Source organism: Miniopterus schreibersii (assembly GCF_964146895.1).
Source record: "Miniopterus schreibersii genome assembly, chromosome: 16".
Lineage (NCBI taxonomy): Eukaryota > Metazoa > Chordata > Mammalia > Chiroptera > Miniopteridae > Miniopterus > Miniopterus schreibersii.
The window spans coordinates 45,683,459-45,695,611 of record NC_138116.1 but is presented as its reverse complement, the minus strand read 5'-3'; the positions used below and the strand labels follow the sequence as shown (position 1 = coordinate 45,695,611).

General features: G+C 45.7%; 1 protein-coding gene across 4 annotated transcripts in view; it reads right to left on the bottom strand.

The window, feature by feature from the left end:
• The window catches only part of DHRS7B (dehydrogenase/reductase 7B), a 73,203-nt gene that overhangs the window by 11,349 nt on the left and 49,701 nt on the right, over positions 1-12,153 (bottom strand). For all 4 annotated transcript variants that reach the window (XM_081116160.1, XM_081116159.1, XM_081116158.1 and 1 more), the window contains 2 exons: positions 2,989-3,205; positions 2,349-2,441 (listed from right to left, as the gene is read on the bottom strand). In XM_081116160.1, the coding sequence (XP_080972286.1) occupies positions 2,349-2,441; positions 2,989-3,205 (310 nt within the window). The remainder of the gene's footprint in view (positions 1-2,348; positions 2,442-2,988; positions 3,206-12,153) is intronic.

Here is a 12,153-nt window from a genome sequence, read left to right as displayed (position 1 = left end):
CTGGCTCTCTTAAGTATTTTATTTGACAAACTTCCATGCAGTGGCTTTTCATCAGGAAGAGCTATGGAGCTGGCTCCACCTCCAAGAAACGAAGCCGCCTCTGCTCTTCAGGGATGACTCCACCCAGCAGGCAAGGTACCCGGAAGGCACAGCGACCCTACCATGACGCTCTTGGGAAACACACAGCACCTCCGCTGAAAATCAGTTTCCTCCCACTTAGACTTCTGTTTTAGCCTTAGGAAGGGGGACCATCAGCCAATGAAGCAGGAAGGGGAACCCAGGACGTGCCCCAGCAAGTGCCATGAGAAACAGGTGCCTGAACTGGCTGCAGGGCCTTCTGGGCAGCTTCTTGGTTTAGGCCAAGCTGCTGGGCTGGGTGAGCAGTCTGGGGGGGTGAGGGGTGGACAGAACCACTCCTGTCAGCCCTGATTCTGGGAGAGCTGCCCAGGCCCAAGGACTGAGCAGAGTGAATCATCCTGGGGGTCCCCAGAATAGAAGGCTGCACCCTGACAATGAGCCTCCCAGAGCTCTCGGGCTATAGGTCTTCAGCCAGGCTGTGCTGACCAGTCATCCTCATGGGTGTTGCAGTCTCAGCCCCTGCTGCCCACAAGGCACAGTGCTCAGCACACCGCCTGCATCATCTCACCCGGTCCTCACGCCAGCTGTGAGGGAGACAAAGCTGTTCTCCCATTTCCTAGATGAGGAGACGCTGCTCGTCAGGGTTCACTGACCTGCCCAGGAGGACACCACATCAGTCTGGTCATCATAAAGTGCCCAGACCAACCATGTGGGACCTGCTTTAGTCACAGGCCAAGTGGAGAACAAAACTCAGATAAAATCAAAGTTTGGAAATAATTTGGTGCCAAGAACATGGCATATCCTTTATTCTGACGTAGCTATTATTAATAGTTTACCTCACTGGCTTTATCATTTGTGACTTTACATATATATTTATTCCTGAACCATTTCAGCAGCCTTAGATGGCTGTCTTAGGCTATTGGGAGTTAAAAGAAAGTAACAACCACAGAGACAAATATGGATATAGTGCTTCACAACTTACAAAGCACTTTTCATCCCCACTTCCTCGCCCCTTATACACAGCTTTGTGAGGCAGGTAAGATGACTGTAAGTCTCATTTTATACGGAAGCAAATGAGGGGTCAAACAAGTTAAACAACTTGCCTGAGGACATACAACTAGAACCAAAAGGCAGAGCTGGGTGCGGAAGGACAGGGTAAGTTTCTGTTCTGTTTCCAGTTCAGACAGGTGGCTCCCCCGGCAGCAGCCGGACGTCTGCTCCTGCCCTGCAGGTGCTGAGGCAGCTCTGCTCTCCCCACTTCTCGCCAGCCAGCTGGGTGGGGCTCAGTCTGGCACTTGGAGGTGGTGAGAGCAGGCGAGTCGGTTATAAGTATTTACTTACAGAGGGTGGAGCAAAGAAAGCAGTTTGTGAAATTATCTTCGAAATCTTTTAACTCAAGCAAACTAGATTCTGTTTGCTTGCTGGTGCTACAGGATGGCAGATGAATGAATGAAATGATATCTCAAAATTTTGGCACAGCCAGTCGCATACATGGAGGTGAGAATATGAACTGGAAGTCCATTTCGCAGTTTTAATTATTTGGCCCTACCTATTTCCACTTCTGGGAATTCATCTTACTGAAACCCTCCCAGTGAGTGTCTAGAGATATAAATATTTTAAGGGTGTTCTAGGTAGTGGATCACTGTTAATGGTTAAAGACTGAAGGGAAAAATATCAAGTGTGCAGGAAAATGGCTGAATAAATTACGCCATATATCCATTCAATGAATTACTATATATCCACTTAACAGGATTAGGTAAATCCATATACACTAAACGGAGAAAGATGCGCTGTCAAGTGAAATACGCCACAAAACAGCATCACCACGAGGCTCCGTTTCGTATGTCTGACCCCATGCACGATGAGTCCGAGGCACATGCCGAAAGGGACAGAAGCGGCAGCGCCCGCGGGACACCGGGCTGGGCGACTGCAACGAGCCCAAGCTTGGGCTCACAGGCACACTCGGCGTGCCGTGCAGCGGTGCACAGACGAGCCCGCCTTCCTCGTGGCCATCCCGGGGGGGCACGTCTCCGCCGTGCAGATGACAGGGCAGGTGCGGGGACCACGCACAAGGTCAGAGGGGCGAGGAGCACAGATGGGATTTGAGCCCAGACAGTCCGCTCCGGAGAACCCCTCTGATGACGCTCCTTCACATTCTGTATTGAGTGTTTCTCTAATGTCTGAATTCTGGATAGAAAATTAAGTATTTCTATAATCAGGAAAGAAAACAAAAAGAAAACCACCTGGAGGAGGGAGAGGGAAGTACTCACATGCTGATCGGAAAGGAATGCTGATCTTGCCCTGGATGCTGCTGATGGCGACAATGTGTCCCTGTCGCCTTTGGATCATGGAGGGCAGGAGCGCTAAGGAGAGAGGTCAGAGACTTTAGAAGGGGACTTTCCTTCTGGTCACCGAACCTAATGCCAATGAAGTCACTTATTAGACTTCATTGGAACAAGGGAGGTGAACGGTGAAAGCCCCTCAGTGGGGAGGACCATGTTTTGTTGGGACTTTTAGGCCTCCTGCACCTAGCGGTCTTCCAGCGGCCAGCGGGGTGGGGGGTGGGGGGGGCGAGCATGGCAGACAGAGCCTGATAACCAACAGCCAGCTCAGTTCCTCTTCCCAGGGAGTGAAATCCGAGCCTGGATATATCTCCGCTAAGAGGAAATGGAGGCAATGCTGTACAAATGCACCTGTCACTGAGAACATCTTGATTTAAGGGGCTAAAAGCAGATAAAGAAAATGCAGATAAGAGTCCAGCAAAAGCAAGCACCCAAGCTGCAAACGACAGCATGTTTTCCAGGGCAGGTAGAGGAAGAGCACAGGCAACGTTTAACTAACAAGAAACCAAGTGGAGTGAAAAACCAACCAACATATCAGTGTTCTTTTTTCTTTAATCTAAAACGTTACCTTTTGTTAGAGCTACTGGACCGAAGTAGTTGGTCTCCATGACTCTCTTGTCCACATCTGGGGTGGTGTCCAGGATGGCGCCACGATAGCTGATCCCAGCATTGTTGATAAGCACGTCGACGTAGCCAAAGCACTGCAGGATCTCTGCTGCGGCTGCAACAATGGCCCCAGGGTCTGCGAGGTCGAAGGTCACCATGCAAGGCTTGTGTGTCTGCACCTGGTCAGATACGACAGAAACCACATGCACCTCAGAATGACAGGCCATGCGAGCCACGTGTCCCTGCTAACCAGAGCACTGGAGCAGCCCCTGGGCACGGCGTGGCACAGGCTACAGCACCTATCTTCGGAAGAGATGTGGCCCGGGGCATCCTGCCTATAGTGCTCACACCTGACCTGGGCAAATGTTCTCCTGAACGGAAAATTACTATTGGAGCCAGACAGCAAATTCCACAGGACAAGGATCACATGTGATAGAGGCTGTGGTGAGGTTACCACAGGAGCTGTACATTATAACTAATTAAACAGTGCCCTGCTGAGAGGTGCTATCCTTCTCAGGTTAAGTCACTTTATTTGTTCATGAAACATTTTCAATACGTCCCCTATGTGCCAGACACTGAGGACAGAGCAGAAAGCAAGACAGAAGTGGTTCCTGTCTTCCTAAAGCAGTCTAGGGGGGACGGCAGACGCACTGGAGAGGTACACATAGAAGTGTAAGAGGCCTTAGAGCTTCCCAAGTGAGTTTCACAAGACGTCAAGAATACGTGAAATCAAAGGAGATGGCAGAGTATAGGAAGTGCCAGGAACCCGACTCTACCTGGACAACTGGACTGACAGACTCTCTGAAGAGACTATGTAGGAACTCTGGAATCTACAGGAGAGTGCTGGTCATTTTCAGCCAGAATTGGGGCTGTTCATCCCCAACCCACCCAGCCCTGGGGCAGGCAGCTGGGAAAGGCTACCAACATTTCTGGTGCAGCTTGAGGGAGCCAACGTAGGCAATAAGACCTTGTCTTCCAAATACCTGGGTACTGTTCCGATGCTGGATTCCTGCTCTGATTGCCAAGGCACAGCATGGAGACAGGCGGCATTTTTTAACCACTATTGACTGAAGTGGCTTCCACTAGATTTAAAGAAGTCACCTTTCTTTCATATTAAAAAACATAAGTAGCCTGGCTGGTTAGAGTGTTGGCCTTCAGACTGAAGGGTCCCAGATTCAATTCCGGCCAAGGGCATGTACCTCAGTTGCAGTCTCAGTCCCAGCCCTGGTTGGAGCACGTGCAGGAGGCAACCAATCAATGCATCTCTGTCACATCAGTGTTTCTCTTTCTCTCTCTCTCTCCTCTCCCTTCCACTCTCTCTGAAAAACAATGGAAAAAATATCCTCAGGTGAGGATTAAAAAAAATATATATATATATAAATCCCCAGAAAATATACCTGAAGAAGCCCAGATGGCTACTTACTAGACAGAAAATTTACGATGACTGTGTTAAAAACCCTCAAAGCACTAAAGGAAAATATGGACAAAGGTAGGAAATTGATGTATAAACAAGATGAAAATATCAATAAACAGAAATTATTTTTAAAATCCTGGAACTCAAAAGTACAGTAACTGACTTGAGCTAGTAGAAGAGAGAATCAGTGAATTTCTAAACAGGAAAACTGAAATTATCAAGTCTGAGAACAAAAAGAATATAAGAATAAAAAAATCTGAACATAGCATAAGGGATATGTAGGACACCACCAAGTGGACCAACATATATGTTGTGGGAATCTGAGAAGGAAAAGAGAGAAAAGGGGGTAGCAAGAATTTTTTAAAAAGAAATTGCCGAAAAAAATTTAATGAAGGACATGAATCTGCACAGCCAAAAAGTTCAATAACAAGTAAGATAAACTCAGAGACTCACACTAAGACACATTACAATAAAACAAAGACAAAGAATTCTGAAAACAGCAAGACAGAAGCTACTCCTTACATAGAAAAGATCTTCTTAGCCCTGGCTGGTGTGGCTCAATTGGTTGGGCATCATCTCATGCACCCAAAGGTTCAGTTCCCAGTCAGGGCACATGCCCAGGTTGCAAGCTCGATCTCCAGTAGGGGGCGAGCAGGAAGTAGCAGATCAATGTTTCGCTCTCACATTGATGTTTCTCTCTCTTTCTTCCCCTTCTTCTCCCTCTAAAAATCAATGAAAAAGAAAACCAGGAAAAAAAAAAGATCTTCAAAAAGATTCTCCCCGACTTATTACAACCCTTGGAGGTCAGAAGACAGAGTATCAAAGTATTAAGAGAAAAAATATGTCAACCAAGATTCTATATTTGATACAACTATCTTTTAAAAATGAGAGAGGAATTAAGATCCATAGATTAAACAAATGCTGAAGGAGTCTGTTACCACTGGACCTGCCCTATAAGAAATACTAAAAGGAGCCCTCAGATTTGAAATGAAGGAAGCAAGAGAGTATCATTTAAAGCCATATGAAGAACGAAAGATCTCCAGTAAAGTAAATACCTGGACAATTTTAAAACCTATTATTATTTTAAAAAAAATATAAATAGAGAATCCAAGATGGTGGCAGATTGACACTTTCCCAGGACCAAACTGGAATTACAACTAAAATATAGAAAAAACATCCTGAATAATCATCTGAAGACTAGCTGGAGAGAATCCTCATAACCAAGGATATAAAGTGGGGACCGCAAAGAGCAGGGGTGGAGAACATCTGGCCCACGGGCTGTATATGGCCTGTGCAAAATCATTTGGTCTGGCCCTGCCAAGGCAACCACAGGAGTCAAAATTCAATAAATCTAGAAGCTTTTTTAATAGTTAATTTTTAAGCTGATAATTTTGTATGGCCTGTGAATGATGTTATAAATATCAAAATGGCCCTTGGCAGAAAAAAGGTTCCCCACCCCTGACATAGAGACTGGTAGGAAGTGTGGATGCAAGATGGCTGGCTGGGCTCCCACAGGCAACAGCTGAAGGTCCAGAGGGATGTATCAGCTGTGGGGGGTTCCCAGGCTGGGATCCCCAGCCCAGAGCACCAGAACTGAGAAAGGTGCCCACATAACATCTGGCTGTGAAAAGCAGCAGAGTTTCTGTCTGCCAGGGAGAGACAGCTGGAAATGCAGGCACCCTCCTAAAGGGCCAATGCACAAAGTTTTGTGTGCAGCCTCTCACCTTGTGCTCTGGTGGAGGGAGTGCAGAGTAGACTAGAGCTGTATGAGGAGAATCTACGGGGGCTGGCTCTGGGGATAGAGCTCGGAGGGTACCGTTCTGGGCTCTTGTGCTGAGTCATTCCCCCATACTGCAGAGGACATCTTTCTCAGGCAGATCTTTACAATCCAGGCAGCTTTTGCCTGGGGGTTGGGGGAGCATTTGCCTCACCAGCTGAAAACCTCTTGTCCCACCCTATGGAGTTTATACCTTGCTATGGTCTATAGCCTGAGGCTCCTTAAGAGACAGAGAATAACAATCAGCATGAAGGCAGAGGTGGTTCCTTGGGTGCTTTGAGTTTTTGCCTGATCTGCTTCTGGACCCTGGGCTTGGGAAAGCAAACCTTGGTGCACATCTTGGCCCTTTCCAAATGCACCCAGCTCCAGCATAGGGAGCCACTCATATGTGAAATCTAATGAACAAAATAAACCAATGAACAAAATAGATCCAGAGACATAGAAGCATGGACAGAATGACAAATCTCAGAGGGAAGGTGGGGGTGGGCGGGGAGAGATTAATCAAAGAACTTATATGCATATATGTATAACCCATGGGCACAGACAATAGTGTGGTGAAGGCCTGGAGGGAGGGTGGGTATAGGGTAGAGGGGATCAATGGGGAAAAAGAGGGAACATCTGTAATCCTTTCAACAATAAAGATAAATTAGGTAAATATACATATACTTTATATACAATACTTTATATTTTTATTATGTATATAATCTTTATATATAAAAGTGAGTATTATTGTAATTTTGGTTTGTAACTCTACCTTTTATTTTCTACAGAATTTAAAAAACAAATACATCTAAAAACGATTTTTAATCTATGTTATTGGATAAGCAATTAAATGTATCACATACATAGGAGAAGGGGGAGGACAGAACTGTATAGGAGTAGAGTTTTTATAGACTATTCAAGTTAAGCTGGCCATGGATCCAAGATGGTGGCAGAGTAGGTGAAAGCTACACTTACCTCCTCCGAGGGCCAAACTAGAATTACAAGTAAATTATAGAAAATCATCCTGAATAACCAACCAAAGACTACCTGAAGAGAAGTTTATAACCAAGGATTTGCAGAAGAAGCCACATCAAGACTGGTAGGAAGGGTGGAGACACAGAAAGGGCTGGCCAGGCTCCCATGGGCAGTGGCTGAGGTTCTGGAGGGATATCTCAGCTGGGGGATTCCCCCTGAGAAGTGTGGGCTCTCAACCCCAAGCTGGGCTCCCCAGCCCAGAGCACCAGAGCCAGGAAGAGGGACCCACATAACACCTGACTGTGAAAAGCAGCAGAGATTCTGTCCATCAGGGAGAAACAGAAGACTGCTAGAGACACAGGCACCCTCTAAAAGGGCCAATGTACAAAATTTTGTTTGTAGCCAGTCACCTTGAACTCTGGCAGAGGGAGGGAGGATTGGACTAAAGTCACATGAAGAGATCTGGGGTCTGTGGCCCTGGGGAGAGACCTGTGCTGAGTCCCTCTCCCATATCACAGTCACCATCTTCCTTGGGTGGAGCACTTTCCTCTGTGTGGCATCAGCCAGGGGGGAAGTAATAGCACCACACTGTGGACTCTCTCTTGCCCCATCATGTGGAGCTTATGCCCTACTGAGGAGTCAGCTGCCTTGCCGGGGGTGTAGAGGTCTAGGCAGATTCAGGGGTTATCAGTGATTAAGTTGTGTGGCTTTAGGGTGGGTGCCATTTCCTCAGTTTCCCAAGAAACTGACTGGCACTCCTCCTCATGGGAGATCCACTAGCCCCACCCTTGGGGCTCCCAGCAGCCCCACCCACCTGAGTCCCAGTGGCTCCACCCTGCTGAGGGCAGGGCAAAACCCAGGATGGACTGAGCTGTGTGGTTCTTGGATAAGAGCCACACTCTTCACCTTCCACAAAGCCTGACCTGCACCTCCACCTCACAGGAGACCCACTAGCCCTACCCTCCCGACTCCTGGAGGCTGGCTCTGTTGAGCTCAGGTCCATCCCAGCAGAACCTAGGAGAGACTGAATTGTGTGGTTCTAGTACAGGGGCCATTTTTCCCTCACATGCCCGAGTACTGCTCCCTTCACACGGACAAATCTTGGGCCCAATGAACTCTGCTGGCCTCACCCCAATGACTCTCTGAGATCCTACGCCACCACAAAGGTATGCAAGTACTCACCAGGAGGCAGCTAGAATTGGTATATCCAGGGACTTTTGATGAGTGGCCTCAGACCCAGCTCTGGCACCAAGATTGAACCTGTATCAGTTGGGTGAATACCACTTGCCCCTACCTGGAGACTCACTGAGATCCTACCTCATGCAACACAAGTACCACCAGAGGATCTTTCAGTAAACGAGCCTAACAAGCAGCCAGCAGGTAAAGACAGGCTGACACGGATCTCAGGATGCCTTGGGACTTTTGCTGACTTGCCCCCAGCCTGGTGCTGGTAATAGCTGGCCCAGGTGTGCACTTCCCCCGCACACCCAGGCCCAGCAGAGGAAGCCATGAACCGTGGATGGTTTTGTAGCTCCAAATAGGTTGCCCAGGGACAGTCACAGGCAGCGTCTGACATTGGCCTGCACCACAGTCCCTCCCAAGGTCCAGAAGCAACAAACCCAGTGGCCAGCTTCAGACAATATCAGAACAGGATCCAATAAGCTTCACAAGCAGCATATCCAAAGGGAGATCTGGGCAGGCACCAGACCCTGATGAGGCGAATTCTGTGTCATGTGTTCAGCACCTATACAGCAGTTTACATGCTGTGGTCGGGGTTGAGCCTCACAGTAGGCCAGCCTGAGGGTCGATCCCACACACAAATGAGCCAATAGCAATCAAGTCTCAATTACAACAGAAGGTTCCACATAACCCACACAAGAGACACTTCTGGAGCACCCAGATCAGGTGATCAAGGAGACTGTGCCACTGTATCCCACAGGATACCTACTATATAAGACCACCCTACCAAGACTGGGTGTCATAGCAGATCTACCTAATACATAGAAAGAAACACAAGGAAGCAGCCAAAATGGGGAGACAAAGAAGCAGGCTGCAAATGAAAGGAGAAATCTCCAGAAAAAGAGCTAAATGAAACAGAGGCAAGCAACTTATCAGATATAGAGTTCAGAAAAATGGTTATAAGAATGCTCAAGGAACTTAGTGAGAACAACAACAGCATGAAAAAGGACACAGAAACCATTAAAAAAAAAAGTCAGACATGAAGAATAAAATACCTGGAATGAAGAATACACTAGAAGGAATAAACAGTAGGTAGGATAAAGCAGAGGGTCAAATCAGCAATTTGGATACAAGGTAGAAAAAAGCAGAGCAGCAAAAAGAAAAAAGAATGAAAAAGAATGAGGACAGTTTAAGGAACCTTGGAACAACATGAAGCATAACTATGTCCACATCATAGGGGTACCAGAAGGAGGAGAGAGACCAAGGGCTCGAGAACCTATTTGAAGAAATAATGACTAAAACTTCCCTGACCTGGAGAAGGAACAAGATACACAAGTCCAATAAGCACAGAGAGTCCCAAACAAGATGAACTCAAAGAGGCCCACAACAAGACACATCATAATTAAAATTGCAATGATTAAAGACAAAGAGAGAATTGTAAAAGTAGCAAGAGAAAGCCAGTTCTCTACAAGATAGCTCAGATAAAACTGTCAGCTGACTTGCTAACAAAAAACATTTCAGGCCAGAAAAGATTGGCATGATATATTCAAGTGATGAAAAGCAAGGACCTACAACCAAAACTACCCAGCAAGGTTATCATTTAAAATTGAAGGAGAAATAAAGAGCTAAAGGAGTTTGTTACCACCAAACCAGTATTACAAGAAACGTTAACAGGCCTTCTTTTCAAAGAAAAACAACAACAAAAACAGAGGAACATAGTTAAAAAAAATAAAATGGCAATAAGTATGTACCAATCAATAATCACTTTAAATATAAATGGCTTAAATGCTCCAATCAAAAGATGCAGGGTAGATGAATGGATAAGAAAACAAGACCCATATATATGCTGTTTACAAGAGACCATCTCAGAATGAAAGACACACACAGACCAAAAGGGATGGAAAAAGATACTCCATGCAAATGGAAAGGAATAAAGAGCTGGGGCACAATACTTACATCTGACAAAACAGACTTTAAAACAAAGGACACTATATGATAATAAAGGGAGCAATCCAACAGAAGATATAACCCTTGTAAACATATATGCACTCAACATAGGAGCACCCAAATATGTAAAGCAAACCTTGATGGACATAAAAGGAGAGATCAACAGTAATACATAGTAGGGGATTTAAACACCCCATTGGCATGAAAGGCTAGATCTTCCAGACAGAAAATCAACAAGGAAATGGTGGCCGTAAATGACACACTAGATCAGATGGATTTAATTGATATCTTCAGAGCATTTTTCACTCCAAAGAAGCAGCATATACATTCTTTTCAAGTGCACATGGAACATTCTCTAGGACAGACCACCTGTTAGGGCATAAAATAAGTCTTGATAAATTTAAGAAGATTAAAATCATATCAAGCATCTTCTCTGACCTGAGTATATTTTTCCACTGCTTTTCAGAGAGAGTGGAAGGGAGAGAGAGAAAGAGAGAGAGAAACACATTGTTGTGAGAGACACTGATTGGTCGACTCCCACACATGCCCTGACCAGGCCAGGATGAGGCCTGCAACTGAGGTACACGCCCTTGGCTGGAATAGAACCCGGGACCCTTGCCAACCCAGGAGTGGCTCAGCGGTTGAGCGTCGGCCTACAATCCAGGAGATCATGGTTCGATTCCCGGTCAGGACACATACATGCCGGGTTGCGGGCTCGATCCCCAGTCAGGGGCGTGCAGGAGGCAGCCAACTGATGACTTTCATCACTGATGTTTCTATCTCTCTCTCTCCCTCTTCCTTCCTCTCTCTCAAATCAATAAAGATATATTTTTAAAAAAAGAAAAAAAGGAACCCAGGACCCTTCAGTACATGGGCTGATGCTCTAACCACTGAGCCAAACCAGCTAGGGCTGTAGCTCTATTCTTAATTTTTTGAGAAATCGCCAGACTGCTTTCCACAATGGCTGTACTAGTCTACATTTCCACCAGCAATGAGTGAGGGTTCCCTTCTCTCCACAACATCTCCAACACTTGTTATTACTTGTCTTGTTGATAATAGTCATTCTAACAGGTGTGAGGTGGTCTCTCATTGTAGTTTTGACTTGCATTTCCCTAACTGCTAGTGAGGTTGAACATCTTTTCATGTATCTATTGGCTGTTCATATGCCTTCTTGGGAGAGTTGTCTGTTCAGGTCCTCTGCCCATTTTTAATTGGGTTGTTTGTTTGGTGTTGAGTTTTATGAGTTCTTTATATATTTTGGAAATTAAGCCTTTGTTGGAGCTACTGTTTGCAAATACCACCTCCCATTCAGTGGCTGCCTCTTTGGTTTGTTGTCAGTTCCTTTTGCTGTGCAGAAGCTTTTTAGTTTGATTCAGTCCCATTCATTTATTTTTGCCTTTACTTCTCTTGCCTTTGGGGTCAAGTTCATAAAATGTTCTTTATGACCAAGGTCCATAAGTTTAGTACATATGTTTTCTTCTATGTAATTCATTGTTTCAGATCTTGTATTTAGGTGTTTGACCCATTTTGAATTAATTTTTGCACAGGAAAAACTGTAATCTAGTTTCATTCTTTTGCATGTGGTTTTCCAGCACCATTTACTGAAGAGGCTTTTTTTACTCCATTGGGTGTTTCTGGCTCCTTTGTCAAAAATTATCTGCCCAGCAATCCCTCTCCTGGGTATATACCCAAAAAACTCGAAAACATTTATTTGCAAAGATTTACGCACCCCTATGTTCATTGCAGCATTATTCACAGTGGCCAAGATACGGAGACAACCAAAGTGTCCTGTGATTGAAGACTGGATAAAGAAGCTGTGGGACAATCAACAAATCAACAAACGACATGTCTGG